Source organism: Urocampus carinirostris, chromosome 5, assembly GCF_059441175.1.
Source record: "Urocampus carinirostris isolate Australia breed hairy pipefish chromosome 5, RoL_Ucar_1.0, whole genome shotgun sequence".
In the NCBI taxonomy this organism is placed as follows: Eukaryota; Metazoa; Chordata; class Actinopteri; order Syngnathiformes; family Syngnathidae; genus Urocampus; species Urocampus carinirostris.
Genome location: NC_142353.1, coordinates 24,343,562 through 24,362,543, shown reverse-complemented (window position 1 = coordinate 24,362,543; position 18,982 = coordinate 24,343,562). Strand labels below are relative to the sequence as shown.

Sequence of the window (18,982 nt, the reverse complement as noted above, 5' to 3'; positions counted from 1 at the left end):
AATGTTTTCCATTTTAAGATCGTATTATGTGTAACAAATTTCAAAAATATATTCGAGAACAGTGGAATGAAAACACAATCTGGCCCAAACTCAACAAGACCCCTAGCTGTGGCGGCCCCCATGTCTATTGAGGCCTTTCTTCTAAACAAAGTTAGAAAGTGGTTTCAACTTTCATAGAAGAGTAAACGTTGAATAGCGTGAATAGAGAGTAAGTCATAATAGTCGTTCTGCTCGGTCCAATTCGGACACGTATGCGTTAAATTTTGAGGTTTCAGTGTATGCAATTTGAATCCATTTTGAATCCAGCTGTTCTCATGCTTTTCACCCACGCTTGTGTGTTTTGTGTACGTGTGTACCTCATCAGATCCGATTTGCGTCTCCATAAAGATGATGTTGACATTTGCTTCAGCAAGACGCTCAACTCCTGCAAGGTCCCGCAGATCCGCTACGCCAGCGTGGAGCGTCTGCTGGAAAGATTGACCGACCTGCGCTTCCTCTCCATCGATTTCCTCAACACTTTCCTGCACACGTACCGAATCTTCACTGCCGCCAGCGTGGTCATGGACAAGCTGTCCGACATCTACAAGAAGCCCTTCTCTTCTATTCCCATCAGGTCGACATGTGTGCTTGAACACCACTCATTGATAATATTCTTTTCTCAACTAGCAGAAAACAAAGTGGAATTTTAGGGGGAGGTATTGCACAGAAATTGAATAAAGAAAGCCAGGCTAACTGAAAAGCTCGTCTGGCTAGCACATTTCAGCTCAATAGGTTTCATGTTTCCCGAGCAAGGATGAAAATGTGTAGCCATGTCAAGCCAGTTGGGATGAATAAGCATTCACGGTATGTTCAAATAAACCCCCAGGATCAATCTCATAATCAGGGTTCGGTAAATGGAAAAATGTTGCTTATTGTCTTATACAGCTGCTAAACAAAAAGCTCCAGGTTTATGAAGACGTGAAATTAATTATAAGTAAAATAGGTTACATGAGCACTGGTAATTTGCTTTATTTTGAAAAATATTAGTTAAAATGTTCTCTTAATTTCTGGCTTGTTATTTCATGGGACAAAGCAATAACTACATGATGTCACTTTGTTAATTTGATATTATGTAATTCCTTTTAAAATAAGGGGATTATATTGAAAACATAGATCCGTCCATCATCTGCACCGCTTATACTCAGTAGGGTCGCGGGGGTGCTGGAGTCCATCCCAGCTATTTTAGGGCAGTGGGCAAGGGACACCTTGAACTGGTTGCCAGCCAGGCGCAAGGCACACAGAGACAGACAACTCACTCGCTCATTCACACCTAGGGACAATTTAGACCGGCCAATTACCCTGAAATGCATGTTTTTGGGGGAATGTGAGAGGAAACACAAGCACAGGGAGAACATGCAAACACAGCACAGGAAGGCAGGTAGCTGAATTTGAACCCATGACCTCAGAACTGTGCCACACACATGCTAATCACTGCTGTGCCATGCTGTCCTATATTGAAAACAGTTTTAGCTTTTTCAATTAATTGACAATGTGCGATCCTCACCCTGAAGTTTCACCTTTTTCGCCAGCTAGTGAACGATATCTCGGAATAACCACACTTTTCTTTTGATTGCTGTTGGTTGTAGAATGGCCTCAACTCTTACCATTGTAAGGTCTTGGTCAAACTACAAACAAAGTAAAGGTCCCATTAGCTTGCTAACTACAGAGGAATGTTGTAAGCTAAGCTAAGACCTGTTAACAACTATTTGAACAAGAATGCGTACAAAATGTTACCATAAACAAATACTTTCATTCAAGTAATCACATTAGGTTTCACATTACGTTGCTTATGGACAATTGTCTAAAAAAGGATTAAAGACAAGCGTTTGAAAGTTGGAGTCCAGGTTGCAGCCGAAATTCTGCGTCTTTTCTTTCCTTCCAGCGAAAAAAAAAAACATGTTAACCACAAAAGGGTGCTCCAAGACCACTCTATATGTTTCTCAAAGGCAGAACAGACAATAATCAACTGTCAATCAAATAATAAAATAAGTTGTACTTCAACAACAAATATTTTAGAAGTATCGGTGTCTTAAGGTATGGATCTGTATGCTGTGCTTGTCTTTTCATGTCCTCCGTCCGACGAAATGAACACTTCAAAGCATATTTCTTCTGCTTCTGCGTGGTGGCAAATTGTCCTCATTCACCTGCGCTCATTTTTCCCGCACTCCATCGGACTGCCGCTTTCTTGTCCACGCCGGGCGTATGTCCGCCATGCTGCCTCGAAACTGCAGGGCGCAGTACCACTCATTTGACCGTCTTTCCATCTCATCCATCTGTCCCGACTCCAGCCTGAAGATCAAGAAGATAGCCATGGATCCGTCAAAGTAACCAGCTCATCTTCTTTGCTTTTTTTGTATCGCCCCTATCCTTGTCCCATTGTTAAGATCGGGCCCAACAAAAGCCAGCCAGACCCGACCCATAGGCTATTAAAGGGTAATCTAGCCCGAGCCCGACCAATTAAAAGATTTGAGGGACAAAACCCAGAAATTTATATTTTATCTGTAAGGACACGGCACGAATCTCGGGTCGGCCTCGGGCCAGGCTCGGGCTTAAGATCTTACCTCTACCTTGTCCGCCTTTTTTAAGCCCCACCTACCTGTTGCATGGCTCCTCTAGCTTAATATTTATGCTAGATGTGGCTTGTTCTGCTCTCACTTTGAAAACATCTGGATTGTTTCACACCAGTCACTTGCTACTGCCTACAATTTATTTCTCCTGCTTTTGGTTTTCTCCCCTTAGGTCTTGATCCACAACTCATGCTTCCTTTTCTCATTGGCTGTTTTTAACATTGATTACTACTGCGTAAAGCCTGACACAAACCTGGTGCCAACTGCGTGGGGAATCTGTCGTTGACACTTTTGGCTGCAGAACCTTAACAGACCTGAAGTCATTTTCAGCTGTGTGGTTTACAGCTCAACTCCAAGTTGTTTATGTCACACGCTTTTAGATTCTGAGACCATTCAGAAGTGTCACATAGCGATTACAATAAAGAACACGTATTTACTACTGCGCCGATAGAAAACGCAAATAAGGGCTGCGTTGGCAAAATGTGAGTCCTGTTTTTCTAAATGACAGGGCAACTATGGAGTAGCAATCCTTTCATAAGTAGGAATAAATGTGTCAATGAATAAAAACTTACAAATTTATGCTTATAAATAAACAGACACATAAATAGATCACGTAATACCAAAATATATGACATTAACACAAACTATTAATGTAATATTTATTTGTAGCTTGATCACAAGGAGTCTCAAAGAGCTGCACAGACCACAGATTATTGCAAACTACAGACTGTTATTGCACCATCCCCTGATCTTAAACCTACAGCATGGAAAATCTCAAACACCTTAACATGAGGAAAACGAAAAAAATGATTAGAACGGTTTGCACATGAGGTAATCCCCCTTTCAGGATGACCAAGCAATATAAGGCAATATAGGAAATATAGGTCATTCGTAAGATAAAGATTAGAAGTGTGTTTTAAGCCTGGATTTAAACGGTTCCACTGAGGTTGCAGATCGAATTTCAGGGGGCAGAGCAACACCACGGCCCGAATAGAGAACGCTCTCGAACCTGCGGTTTTCTTCTTGGCTCTTGGGATCACTGGTAGGCCAGCATTTTCAGAGCGAAGGCTCCGGACCGGAACATATGAGGAAACTAAATCTGAAATATATGAGGGAGCAAGTCCATGCATGATTTTGTATTCGACCAACAGAAACTTAAAATCACATCTCAAGCTAACAGGAAGCCAATGCAGGCTAGCTAAATTCAAGATAATGTGATCAAACTATTTTGTCTAATTAAAAGCCTCTCTGCAGCATTTTGTGCTAGCTGACGGCTCTTGATTTTGGACTTCGGGAGACCGGAGGGTAGTACATTACAGTAATCAAGACGGGAGGTAACAAACACATGAAATGGACTGGGACAACATAGAGCAAATTTTGGGAAGGTTGCGAAGATGGAAAAAAGCTCTTCTAGTAATATTACTGTGTGTTTTGAAGGACAGATTGGGGTCAAATGTGACGACTAAATCTTTGACCAAGTCACTCTGGGTGATATCAAACTTTTCAATATTCAGAGCAGTTTTTGAGAACAAGTCATAGCATTTAGATGGACCAGAAATTTACATTTTGATCCCTTCAGAGTTGAGACAGGTCTTCCAAATTTCCGCAGTTTTGTGGGGCAGATTCCTCTATGCACTTTGTCATTTCTTTTGTCATTTAATTATTCCATAATTCAGTCATTTATTTATTTTGGTATTTATTTGGTCCTGTATTCTGTCGTTGTACTTTGTCCGTGTATTTTGGTGAAGCCTTGGATATAGTTGTAAAAGACGTCCTCAGACATCATCACAATTATGATCTTGACGCCTGTGTCTGTATACAACTCCAAAAATAAAGGCTGGTCAAGATTCCCTGAGTAAAAGTAAAAGTCTAGACTGACATTACCACATTTAACTAGATTGATTACGCTTCTCAGATCTCAGATTGGATGTAACACTAATAGCTAATCATGATGTTGCAATATTAAAATTGCCACAATATTAAAAGCAGCGCAGATATTAAAAGAGTGATTGTATTTTTCGAGTTCTAGCACCCTCTGATGGTTACTTTATTAGAGCCGTTTATTTGAAGTACGAGTGCGATTGTTAAGAGTTAGACTAATAAAGCAATTACACCAGTAGGTATTTTCATCGTAAACGTTGATCAAACATTAATGCTTTTGGGTGCTCCTTTTTCAGCCTTAGACTTTTATAACCAAAGCCGGCCCACTTAGCTATGGAGGAGGAATTTCAACGAATGGAACAGCAGCGAGCTCTTATGTTGCATTATTCGGAAAAAAAATCTGGTATATGCTAATAAGTTAACAGAAAACACTTTTTATAAAGATTCTGGTATAGATGAAATTATATTTACCTATGTACAATCTGAGTTATTAGAAATCAAAATTGCACTTTCTCGATTTTGATTGATTTTGCTATTGGAGCGGTATGGCTACCAGGATTAGGGGAGCAAGACATTATTATCCAAACATGACAATTATGTGTTTATTTATTTATACGGCATATATTTGTAGGTGTTTGTTTATAAATTGTTTTTCTTCTACTTATGGCAGGATAAGTCTTCCATTGGCAACCATACTGTGGAGAATAGTGCAACATCGCAACGCAGACGTTGTCATTGGAGGTTGCCGCGGTAACAGGCCAAATTGTAATTGCTTGTCATCGTTCCTCAAGGATTAAAGGAAACTCCGGTCGACAATGACACCGATGATACAGAAAGAGAACTGTAGCCCAATAGATCAGATCCACAAATGAAACACCCCTGTTTTAGGTGCTTTTTAATTTAATTATTTAATTCAATTTTGAATGTTTCACTCTCAGGTCTTTGGAGCTGTTCTTTGCCACGAACCAGAACAACAGAGGAGGCGAACACACTAACGACAAATCTCCCCGTCTTTGTCGCAAGTTTTCATCTCCGCCTCCCTTGTCCATCTCCTCCCGCACCTCCTCGCCGGTGCCTGTCCGGAAACTGTCCCTGCACTCGCCCGTCAGTGGCAGGGCGGGCGTGCTTGACCTTGGCGGTCCACTCAACGGCTTGAACCAATCGGCCGCAAAGAGTCCCACGTCTGCCAGCGTCCCCCAGACCCCGACACCCACGACATCATCACCTCCTCTTCTCCCACCATCATCCTCCCTTCCACTGCAGGAGCAAGTGCGTCCCATTCCCTCATCTCCCGAGCAGAGTCCAAACTCGATCTCCGAGGGGGAGGACGTGCCCAAGATTGACCCTTTTTGCGGCAAGTTGAGGCGGAGCATACGCAGAGGTCAGTTAAATTAAGCCATTTACCTCTTTACTTTCACGTTTATTCTCAAGATTAACGGGGCTTCCCAAAAAACACAGAAGCGCTTATGAGTATGGGGATACCTCTACATACGAGCTGATCGAAATACGAAAAATTTGAGATACAAGATGTCTTTTGAGGCGGCAGTAGCTCAGGAGGTAGAGCGCTCGTCTTGGGATCAAGAGATCCCAGTTCGAATCCCGGCTCGTCCGTGTTACATGTCGAAGTGTCCTTGGGTAAGACACCGAGCCCCTAATACCCCCAATAAGCAGGTTAGCGTCTTACATGGCTGCAATACAAGGCCGCCATTGGGAAATGTGGAGCACATTGTAAAGCGCTTTGGGAAGTCATTGACTTGATAAGCGCTATATAAATGCAGATCATTTCATTTTTCATTTCATTTTGAGCAAAAATCTTGCTCGACATAATCCAAGAAAAAAATCCAAGTTATGAAATCTTCCAAATGCTATCATTAGAGACCACTCACCACTAGATTGTTCCAATCAGGGTGTGCATTTTCTACCATACAAGCATAATCAAGCCCTTCGTGTTGTGTTTTTTTCAATCCATTGTGGGGTGGAGGGACAAGGCCAGAAAAACGACGCTCTTCAACTGAACCCTCAAGCACCCGCTTACCACCCCCAACAGCCCCTATTCACGTCCGGATGCAACACTTTCACTGCTCCTGCGGGGAGGGGCCTTAAAGTTATTTTATTGACAACCTTTTCATCTTATTACTGTATTTTTATGTTTAATTACTATTTAATTGTGTTTTTAATTTCAGAAAGATGTGTTTTAGAGCTATTTAGGGTTAACATGGATTCTTTTGCCAGTCCTGGACCAGATTACCGGTAATCGTTTTTCAGTTATTTTATATCAGAAACATTTACTGAAGATACGAGCAATTCTCGACACAACCTCACCAATGTGCCATCTAATGTGTGACCTGATGGTCCTAACTGGTTCAAATTGGATAATGTGTGCAAAAGTGATTTTAGATAGGAATGTTTCCAGAGCAAGGACTGTCACAGAAACCTAGCGTCGTCTTGAGTCTTCTATGTAATATCTGCGAGGCCTGGCCTAATCTAACTAATGGTGCTTACTAAATAACCCAAGTTCTTTTTACAATATGGGAGAGGGTGCTGTTTGGAGAAAAATATTGCGCTGGAATTCTCACAAACGGGACATTGAAACAAAACACCTTTGTTTACTTTTAGTGAGGAAATAACGTTTTAAAATGGCCAAAAGCTCCAAATATTTCAGTCAGGTATGTTTCCATTAGAACAAAAAAGTAAATAATAATAATAATAATAAAGTAATAATAATTATATAATGACGAAAAACAATATTTGAAATGAATGATTTAACATTATTTGGAAACACACACGTTCTTCATTATTTTTTTTTAGCTGTTTTGGAATCCGTATCTCTGGAGAAAATAATTCCCGAGTCGCCTCAAGGCAGCGAAGCTGGAGACATGTCCCCCTGTCGCTCGCCATCCACACCGCGACATCTCCGCTTCCGGGCACCTGCTGGTAAGATTTGAACTGTCATACATGTGTTTAGAAAATAACAAATAATTAAAATTTGGAATCTGAATAACGTAAGTCAACATGCAAACAGTAAACATGTTCTCATGAATATGGTATAAATTAGTCAACCCCCCCAAAAAAAAACAAAATATACATTGCAATCTTGGGATTCAACCATACACAGTGTTGGGTGTGTTTCTAAAAAACAGTAATTAGTTATTGTTATTAGTCCACGGTTTATGGTTCACAGATCCCTTAACCGCATGGGTCATTGGGGCACCAATGAGGACGCAACTTTTTCCACTGTTGATGGTTGCTGGCCTGTTTTTGGGTCGTGGCAAAATTGGCACCAGTCCATTCCTTCATGTTGTAGGCCCAGTTCTTATTTGGTCTGCTCCTTGACTGTGCCCTGGAGAGTTATCTTGGCTAGTCCTTATGATCTTGTGACAAGAACATGCCACTGAAGTTTCAGTCTGCGCACAGTAGACAACAGTTCTTTGTAAGGTCCAATGTTCCCTATGATTGTGTTGCGCACCGTTCGGTTTGTCATATGGGCTAAGTAGCTGATGCATTGACGTTGATGGAAGTAACCAGTGATTGCATGAGTCTGATCTTTGATTTAATTGCGATGTTCTAAGCCCGGCAAGTGGGGCTGTGGTTTGAGCCATCAATTCTAGTTTTGACCTCTCTTCTGATATGACAGCTCCAAGATATTTAAATTTGGTGACAGTTTGTAGCCTTCTGTGGTTGATGGTGATGTTTGTGGTGATACCTTGGGGATTTTTGGTCATTAGTTTAGTTTTTTATGTGCTGATTTCCTGATGTTAATGCTAAGTTAATGTTAAGCTACTGCTAAGGTATTCCGAGAAGAAAACCGTTCCGTTAAGTATAGAAAACGTTTGTGTTAATTGTATATGTTTTATCTACCTAATGGTTCTGTAAATATGGAGAGAGTTTGTTTGGTGTTTGTGTTATTTCTGTGTGCTTGATGTAAAGACAGTCATACAGAGCGAGAGGTTTTGCCTGTACTGGTAACCATGGAAACCAGTGTTATCTGTTTCATGTGCAGAAGCAAACCCAAACCCAAAAAAAGGGATGGCCGCCTCCTAGCTGTAGTTGCCCAAGGCACACTACATGATGGAGACAAACTCACTCTTGTTATTTGTTACTTATTTAAAAAGTAATTCAGTTAACATCCCAGGTTTATGGTACAAGGATCCTGTAATCGCTTGGGTCGCCAGGGCACCACTTCCTGTGGTGTGTCTTGGGCAGGTACAGCCTGACACCAAAAAGTACAACAACGTCCAAAAATATTTATTTATTTATAAATTACTGTACATACACGCATAAAAGCCGACCCCTAAAATTGCTTTAAAATAGCCACATAAAAAAGAAAAAAAAGAAAAGGTATACAACAACCTGTGAGAGCAGTAAACATTTTAAATATTTTTTGGCTTGTACAATCTTAAGAGCTTTGCAAATGAAGACTTAGCCAAGACACTTCGTATCCATTCAGTGTACCGTCCAAATCTTTTTTTTTGTTCTCCTGGCATAGTGTATTGTAAAAATACAAATAGAAAGAAAAAGTTGTTCCTGTATAAGCCACGCAATCCCCCCCACGCTGAGTTCGGTGGTCAGAAAATGTATTGTCATTGTCAAAGAACACTGCACTGCCTACCATTCGCTACAGGTGACATGTTACCAAATATGCACATATGAGCTGACCTATTGATTTCTGTATTCTATTTTATAGTTCTAAATTCGGCTTAGATACGAGTGAAAACAGCAGGGAGAATATCTCCATGAGGACAAATCTACCGTCTTCGTACTATGTGCTTGAGACGGCACTGCCACAACTGTATTGAATTGTACTTAGTAGGTAAAATTATACATACCAAACCTTCAGAGAATGGTGCTGCCGGATCAAGGGTCTTAGGTGAAAACATGAGAGACGCGAGAGTATTTGCGATCAGAGGACACTATAATCCATGATTTGCATTTAATAAGAAGCGTAAAAACACAGTAACGCACCATGTTGTTATAACAACAGAGTTACAAAATGTTATTAATAATGTGTTCCAGTACTTGTTCCAGAGAAAAGTGATTGCATTCTAGGAAAGTGTTTATTTGTAATGCGTTAGTCCCAACACTGACAATACATTATGTAAATATGGCAACAAGTCTTATTTAAAGGTATTGCATCCATCCATCCATTATCTGCACTGCTTAACCTCAGTAGGGTCGCAGGGTATTTAAAGGTATTCCCAAACTCGTGAACATGCAAGATATGAAGAAGTAGTACATGTTTTTTGCATCTAATATATAAATCATTGGTATATTCCAATCATTTTCCGAGAAAATGCATTTTGAAGACAGCATTTCCCGTCTTTAACTTCCTGAGCTGTGAGGTCATGTGAGTAACACCGGCTCGCATGCAATCTAGTCACCATATTCTTATAAGGGTTTATTAGTTAAAGAGGTTTTGAGAGTTTTGAGAGCCAACGATCACAAACAGGGCGCAAACAAAACAGTAAATCCCTCGGTAGCCCTTACACTAACGAGGAGCTACCAAGACAAAATTAAACCAACCATTAGAGACGCCGCTAAAACCACATACGAAAAGCTGCCAGGGAAACTACAACACACAGTGTACCGGTGGAAGGTTGACTTACCCAACGCAGCTTTAAGAGGTCTACAAAACAGTCACAAGGCCCCTTATGACAAAGTTTCAGATTCTCCAAGCAGAAATTAGCTCTATGCAATTGCTGTTCACTACAATAGACGTAACAGAGCGGGCCTCACATGTCGTGTTAATGGGATTCATCATTTTGATAGTGTTCCTCCAAAGACATCACAGTTTTAAAAGAAACAAGCCAGATTGGTCAACTTTGTGATTGAAATTTGCATAATTGTGGGGAGGAACACTACACATTGTGTGCCTTTTTGAAAAAAAATCTTCAAGAATACCTTTAACTGATATAAGCGAGTTCTTCACCTGTTGTCCTTTTTTTGATGCTCGGTCCTTGTTCTTCCAGTCCAGGCAGGAGAGAACTCGCGCTGCGCCGTTTCTCCTGCCTCAGCATTTGCTATTGCCACAGCAGCAGCTGGGCACGGCACACCACCAGGTTTGCAAGCCTACGCACACAAAAACACACAAACACACTCCGGAAATGTCAGGATTATTAAGGGCGCTCACACTTAAAGAAGAACAAAAAAACAAATGAGAACTAGATTTTCTTTTGTTAAAGGGACAACGTAAATTTTTTAACTCTTCCTTGTGGAACATTTATTTGAATAATAGGCAAAAATATATGAACTAACATACATTTTTTTAATAAATATTCACAGGTCAAAACATTTTTATTTTTTTACTTTGGAAAATCCATCCCTAGTCGTTGCCTTGATGTCTGTCTGGCATTTTGTTGCTACATTGTACTCAATTTGCACTGGTTTTTGATCGCATTAGACAGTACAGTGCCATCTAGTGGTTACATTTGACAAGTGTTTGGAAAAACGCCGCAAGTTTTTCAGTAGCGGGGTAATCAAACTAATTATTGTTTTCTGCTGTCACAACGCCGTTACCGTTAGTGACGGTCAAAAGCAGCGTGTTACTTTGGCTGCAGAACGCCAACAGAGGTGTCTCCCCGCACACAGCTGTCTTTTAGGATCATGTCAGCATTCAAAATAGCGTCTACCATATAGCAAGATAGCCTTTACAAATATAGCATTTACTAAGCGCCGAAAGAAAAGGCTGATGAGGGCTGAATTTTGATGGCACGCAACTGGTGTCGTTCACGAACAAAACGTGAACGCAGGGACCCGACTCCCCTCCAATCACCATCTGGTTCCCTCCAAGTCTCCTTTTTTTCGCGTGATTAGTCATTGTGCATTTTTTAGGGTTCCCTTTTGCTGACTTTAAATTTCTTGAGCATAAAAAAAGGTTAAAATTTGTTTGTATTTTATCTTTTTTTAGTAGATTTATACATATTTTATTTCTATTCTTGTGCTTTTCAGTGTTAACGTTTTATATAAACGTGTAAACTTTATTCTTTTCTCTTCTTTGAACTCTTTTCCTTTTTCCGTTGTTTTTCTTCTTTATTTTTTTGCCTTTATACGTCATTCCGTTGTAATATTACAACACATCAGCAATGAAGGGATTAAAGCAAGAAAAACAACCTGAAAGATAATTGTCGGAATTCCCATCCATTACAGAAAGATGTCACTGCGGTTTTTGTATATGCTCCGAATATTTCAAATTCTTTGACAAGCAACTTATTTTTGAAGCAACTGAAATAGATACTTCCCCTTGTAACTAGTCCCTTTTGCTATCGAGTAACACAGTTACTAACTCAGTTACTTTTTGGAAGAAGTAGTGAACAACTATGACTAATTACCTTTTTAAAGTATCATGTCCAAGACTGAATATTACCCAATGTACCCTTATGGAGAAATGTACATATACGGTAACATCTAGGGATGTAATGACATCCCAACATAATGATATTCTATATGTCACAAAACCATGGGTAGGTTGGTGACAATGCCAGAGTGGCTAATCAGGAAGAACGGGGTATTTTCCAAACGGCCGGATTATGTCAAGGTGGAATTTGGGCTGGCTGGATGAGAAAAATAATTTTAACATGTATCGGTCACGAGCACTATTTAACCTTACTAGTGCATACATTCAATAATCACTGATTTGCCACATTAAGCACATTAGCAAGATAGCAGATGAAATGGGTTTTACCATAATTGGACATTTTATGTTGGTTTGGCTCCCATTCTTCCCTTCCGCAGCGGTAAAATGAACAAAGAACAACGCAAATGTTTCTGCGTCAGGTTCAATTTTTGCCTGTCATCTTTGGTTGTGTGTTGTGCTGCGTGATTGCAGAATTTAGCAGTTACTCAACTGAGCTTGTTGTCTCTTTTTTCGAGAAGCGGCTTTCAGTTTGTTTTTGTTGCTTTTATCCATATATTGAAATTACGATGCAACATTATGTTCAAAATTACTTTTGAGAGACAAATAAAGCTAATAAAAGGAAAGAGATGATCAAAAAAAAAAAAACGAAAGATGAAATAAAATAAATCTAAAAAGAGAGAAATAAATAGATCATTAAAAACAAGAAGAAGTAATAGGCTATAAAAATAAAAGTAATATAAGGAGCATATAAGCAATATAAGAGCAGGACAAATAAGAAATAGAGGAAAAATGTTGGAAAAAAGAGGAAAAAAGTTTAGGGATAAAAGAAAACGAAAACAAGAAGAATAAGTTTAAAAGAAGAAAAAACAGGTCCTCTTACAATATAACCTCCCAACAGATGCCTACCATGTCATTGGGCTGGCATGTAAGTTCCTGTTGAGCCTTTCCTGTACAAAGGTTGCATGTGAGCGGAGCTTCTCTGCTTTAAAATGTGTTAAAACTAGGCTAAGAAGATTACTATCTTCATGGTGATGTACACTGAAAAGGTAATTCTTATGTCTATAGACAATTACATTGTTATCAACAAAGTTGCAGAGACCAGTGCTTTGCTTAGGAGGATTTTGATATTTTAAGTAGCCGACTTAAAATTTGTGTAATGAGTTTTAAGAGTTTAGTGTGAATCTCAACAATCTATTGGGAAGGCAAGTGCAATTTTAATTTCAAATTACTGATACTGTACATTGGTTAATATGTTCTCATCTATATCAGAATCATTATTTAATTTTCCTTTAAATCAAAATGGTAAGGTGTTTCTGTTAACTTATAAACATATACCTGATTTTTTTTCCCAATAAAGATGCATCAGAAGAGCTTGCTGCTGATGCATTCATTGAAATTCCTCCTCCACTGCTAAATGGGCAGGCTTTGGATAGAAAACTTCCAGGCTAAAAAAGGGGCCAACTCTCTGGACAGTGATATTCCCCCAATTAGCATTATGTTTCATTTATTTTTATGATGAAAATACCTACTGGTGTGATTGATTTATTAGTCTAACGCTTAACAATTGCAGTAGGAATACACTCGTACTTAAAATTGACGGCTCTAATAAACTGGAAAACAGAGGGGGCTAGAACTCGAAAATCCAATCACCATTTTATTATCTTTGCTGCTTTAAATATTGGAGGAAAGAGCCAAAATAACAGTAACAGTGTGTGAAATGCTTCTGGAGAGTTATAGAAAATGTTGAGCCTCCGTTATTGCTAACAAACGGTACATAACAAAGTATTGTGAAGAACTTTTGGTATTGACCGAATTCTTTTGTTCCACAATAATTTGCAAATCAATTATTTAAATACCAAACAATGTGATTTTCAGTTTTTTTTCCACATTCTGTCTCTTGTGGTGAAGGTTTACCCATGTTGACAAGAGAGAGAACCTTCACAAGAGGTTGAATAAATACTTATTTGCCCCACTGTACGTGAGCCTCATGCTATGTCAAATAAATACAAATTTCAAGAGATACCAGTATCTAAAAAAATGCTGTTTATATCATATAAGGTATTTTTCCTTATTCAAATCCTTATCTTACCCCTAAGAGCCCCTTAATTGTACAAACTGTGTGTTTAAAGATATTTAGAAACATAGTAAAGAAATCAAAAGTATCTTATTCGAATGTCCAATAAGCGCACTTAGAAAACATGATTTAAACATGGCTTTGAAAGTAACATATGATAGGAATGCTAAAAGAGTATTCAGATCAAAATACAGTGCTATCTTTATTTAAAAATGTCTCTACACACAATAGTTTCAGGTTAATAGACTTTCTTTACTCATAAATGTGCCCCTTAAAACTTGATGCTGATAAGAGGCTTCTCTTTCAAACAGTGTTCAACAACTCAGAGAGAACTTGTGATAAAGAGTTCATCATCCGGCGGGCTGCAACCAACCGAGTTCTTAACGTGCTACGCCATTGGGTCTCCAAACACTCTCAGGTGTGTATGTGTGCATGTAATACAGGTGTCCCAAAACATAAGGCCTGCATGCCAGATCCGGCCCGTTGGATAAATTATTCCGGCCCGCCATCGATTTCTTATAGTGTGTCAAGCAAAGATTATTTGTGACTCATTTCATGATTACATGTAGTTCGGAGATTTTATGGAACCCGTGCAAATATTTTGTGCACCATTTTAAATGATGTACGTGCAATGCCAATTTAGCCGGAGCACCACAAATTTTAGCCATTTGTTTGGTCCTGTTATATAAGGCAGAGTCTCAACTACAGTTTACAGCCAAGGTGTCACACCAACAGACACCGTTTTGGCAGTACATCGCTTCTTCTTTATGGAAACACTTGATTATAAAAACACACAAAACAAACTATAAACCCCCCAAAACGCCAGGAAAGAATACGGAGCAATTTGATAAGGTGAGCGATAAGGTTCACAGCAGACTCCCTGCTCCCCCCTCGCGTCGTACGCGTTGAAAGGTGATCTTTCTCCTTTGGAGTATTTTGTGCAATTTTTACAAAAGAACTTTGCTCGCACCTTGTTTTAAAACCATTATTTTGGACAAAAATTAGACAAAATGAGCTTCAACACTCTTAAGTAACTGCAAGAGGTAGACCAAGTTAAGTGGTATATTCATATTGATATGGGACACAGGCTCCGGCATTATTTTCATTTCATAAATGTTATCAAATCATTAAACGTCATCCAGTGAAAACAATGTGCTGAAGAATGAACTTTTGTCTCGAGAGTGGGTTTGGCGGTTGTCATGACAAATATTTAAAAAAAATAAAAAATAATCAAAATATATTTTTTTCATGGCACTTTAGGTTAAAAAGGTTCTTGACCCCTGAGCTATGTCGTTTTTATCAAAATTTGTGATTTTATAAATATATACAAATCAGATGCTCTTTCCAGTCGCTAGAAGGCAGTGATGAGGTTGTATAGGATAGTGAGTTGGTTCAGGTGTAAAACTGCATTTACTCAACTGTTAAAATAAACAATTAACACATTTAATGCCAAAATAAAAATATTTGTTTCCCATTGTTAGTTAATAAATGTATTATGATTAGAAAATATCCCTTTTCGTCTGTAATTATAATATGTAGGGTAGATCAAAAATGTAGGCTAAATAATAAAGAATAGTACTGAAAAACAATGCTAAACATTTGGAGTTTGGATCCGGCCCTAGACCCATACTGAAATTGACATCCCTGGTTTAGCATGATTTAAGGAAAGCTATGGCGCGGATCCATACAGCTGAACAAATGCAGGGAAGTGCTGCAGGTACATACTGTAGTGTATTTAGAAGGTAAAAAGATAATATTAATAAAAAAATCAAGTGATGAATTACTGTATTTGCCGGACTATAAGGCACACCTAAAAGGGCCCCTAAAGGGCCAGAATTCAAAATTTGTCCAGTAACCCAGTGCACCTTATAAACAGACTAACATGACCTGTCTGGGGTCATACCACCCTGAGAACACACAATCTTGGGAAGAAAAGCAGCATCGTGCCTGGTTACTATTTGGTTGGGAGACCGCCTGAAATTCCAGGTGCTTTATATTGGTGCACACTCTGCTGTGACAGCACCGACCAGTCAACACAGTGCTACCAGCGCTACAGGCAACATATGAAAAGACATCTGATTTTATCTCATCGTCAAACAATTTTGAAAGTGCCAGACACACAGATTTGCACAGTGCCTTTTGTTCTGCATTCTGATGGGTTAAACAGTTACTCCACTTCTGAGAATAGAGGAAAGAAAGTCTTTCAACAAAATACTCTACAAGCTCTTTCTCGTACCGCAACATTATCGACGCACAGGTGAAGAATTGGAGTGACTGTTTCACTATCAGTATACACTATGTAAATCAGTTTTTCTGGTGCTGTGAGTAAAAGAAGTGTGATAATGAAATAAAATCGAATGCAGCAACGATACAAAAGTATATGAAAAAAAAAGTAATGTAAATAACTATAAAAATCAGTCTGATTATTTTCAATGTTATACATACTGTACATACTTATACTTATATTTTTATGTCACCTTTCAGTTAGGATTTCCTATTCCAAGCAAAAGTTCAAAGTCATCATTTGGATTTTATTTTTGCCACAAGGATTTTGAAATGAACGGAGAACTCAAGATGTCCGTCATCTGCCTCTTGGAAGAAGTTCTTCGAGACCCGGACCTTCTGCCTCAAGAAAGAAAGGCCACTGCCAACATACTCGGGTACTCCTGCGAATACTCACGTTCTGCTTGTTGTATGTAAATATTCCATATCGATAGTCACTAAATAGCCTGGTTCAGTTGGAGCCATGTACTACAATTAATATGAATCCTAAAGTCCAAACAAAATGAAAATGCACAATCCACCTCAATTGGTATTAAAAGGCTGAATCCAAACACCCACAGCACTCTGAGTTATCAAGTTAGAGATTTTCTGCCATGTAGTACAGTAGTTAAGAGTTGTTATAACACTTTTATTGAAGCAAATGCTTCATAAACACAAATTAGAAGTACTTTAAAACAAGTTAGCAAGACGCCGCCATTTTAAGAAGTGGATAATATTGTCACCAGAGACATCGAAACAGAGAAGGTCCACAACGTACACAGCCTACCATTTTGGTTTGAACTGTATACATGTTTCTCATGTTATCCGGAATGAAATTCCATTCGTATTTTCATTTCGATAGAGGGGTTTAAATGGAGGATTTTCCTTCTGTTTTTATCATGAACTCATTCAGGATGGTGCTTTAGCTCTGGGCAGAAGCACAAATTAGTGCAATAAAATTGTAGAGCGAGAGCGGAAAAGGGAGCCGATAGAAACAGATATACAAAGAGACAGAAACCGACAAAAGAGAGAGAGAGTCAGACAGAAAGATAGAGGGGAAGAGAAAGACAGAGAGGGGGGGAAACAGTGAGAGACAGACGGAGACAAAAGAGAGGGATGGAGGAACAGAGAGATAGAAAGATAGAGGGGGCATGAATGAAATCACTGGTTTCAATCCAGAGTGCTCACCATCACTCCATGGAACCTAGCAAAAACACACAGTGAGGCATGTATCGTTTCCAAAGGCTTCCCAACAGTAAAAACATATCACAGTTAAGTCCAAAAAGATAAAAGATTCCACAGAGACTTGATTTCAGATTACTGGAATCAGAGTTCAGAAAGAATGAAAGAGACCAAGAGAGACAGACAGAGAGACAGAGCGAGAATGAGATTCTAATTGGAATTCACTGCTCCCTGTAAACCTTACTACTGATTTTTAGAAACGCAGGGGGACAGAATGGCCCCCAATGAATAAATAAAAACTAATGATCTCCCATTCCTTTTTAAAAGATAACAATGTTGTTTAACTCCTAGTAATGTCAGACCACTCAACCATAATTTAAGTGCAGCAGTACGTGTCATTCAAGTTACGTTGTTCATTTGCTCCCCTTAGTGCCCTCTCTCAAGATGAGCAGGATGATGTCCACCTAAGGATTGAAGACATCTTACAGATGGTGACCGAGCACACTCACAACATATATCGTCTACACATTAGTCCAAACTTACGGTCCTCCTGCGCAACCTAAGGACAATCCGAACACATCCGATTTCTCGCCTACTTGTAGAACGACTAACTTTTCAGTAAATCGATCCCAGTGGAACCAAGTGACACTTCATTATATTTTGAAAATGTGTTTTATGAGGGCGCCTTCTTTTATGAAAACGGCCTCACCGATGTACTTAAAGGTCGACGCTGTTGTGTGCACAATGTTTAATTTCCCTGGTCACTCTCTTGCAAAGCTCCCAGAACAGAGGAAACCTTTAGTTGCCCGTGTAGAACCACAATAACCATTAACCCCCCACTAGTATTCAAAAGTTTGGGGTCGATTAGAAATGTCCTTATTTGTTAGGGCAAAGCACTGTTCTTTTTCAATGAAGATATTGCAAATTATTGTATATTGTAGCGGCAAATATCTCAAACTCTTGGAATTTAAGATATTCTAAAATTGCACTCATCACAGAAACATTACGATCAGTTTGAAACAGGGTACCCGAAAACTATAAAGCTGGTATAACTCACCTATCAAGTTCCCTGGTACTCCCCTGATGAAACTATTCTCCCCAAACATGGTCTTTTTACCTTCACAACAGTCCAGTGACTCCAACCGTATATAAAAAAAAAAACCCTGTAGCACTTGCAGTGATTATTTCAGTTGGGGAAAAAAACTTCAAGTGTTACCTTTCAAAATAGAGCAAAACTGTCCAGATTCTCAGAACAGTTCAACAACAACATTGAATTTTCTTTGGGTACCCCTTGGATTGTGATCTTATGTGAATTCTACAGGATTGTTAAGGGTTCAAGAAGCTATAAAAACGGACCTCCCTTGTCGAGTATCTGGAGCATCACATTTGTGGGTGCGATTAAACTTCGAGAGTTGCCAGAAAAAGAGAACGTTCTTGATGTTCTAAAAAAATGAATGCTTTTCCATGTGAGAAATTCTAAGAAAATGAAGATCTCCTACAACCGTGTGTACTACTCCCTTCAGAGAGCACTACAAACAGGCTCTAACTAGAGTAGAAAGGGATGTGCCACTGCACAACCAAGCAAGAGGACACATACATGAGTCTTTAGTGTGAGAAATACTGTAG

At 39.2% G+C, this 18,982-nt stretch overlaps 1 protein-coding gene across 3 annotated transcripts in view; it reads left to right on the top strand.

The window, feature by feature from the left end:
- Positions 1-18,982, top strand: part of LOC148365836 (ras-specific guanine nucleotide-releasing factor 2) — a 78,809-nt gene that overhangs the window by 50,923 nt on the left and 8,904 nt on the right. The window contains exons 15-22 of one of the 3 annotated variants that reach the window (XM_088336269.1): positions 410-613; positions 2,271-2,363; positions 5,426-5,868; positions 7,296-7,421; positions 10,454-10,543; positions 14,224-14,330; positions 16,460-16,572; positions 17,787-17,847. In XM_088336269.1, the coding sequence (XP_088192395.1) occupies positions 410-613; positions 2,271-2,363; positions 5,426-5,868; positions 7,296-7,421; positions 10,454-10,543; positions 14,224-14,330; positions 16,460-16,572; positions 17,787-17,847 (1,237 nt within the window). Of the gene's footprint in view, positions 1-364; positions 614-2,270; positions 2,364-5,425; positions 5,869-7,295; positions 7,422-10,453; positions 10,544-14,223; positions 14,331-16,459; positions 16,573-17,786; positions 17,848-18,982 lie in introns of all 3 variants that reach the window. The other 2 variants (XM_088336268.1, XM_088336271.1) reach the window with 2 other exon arrangements.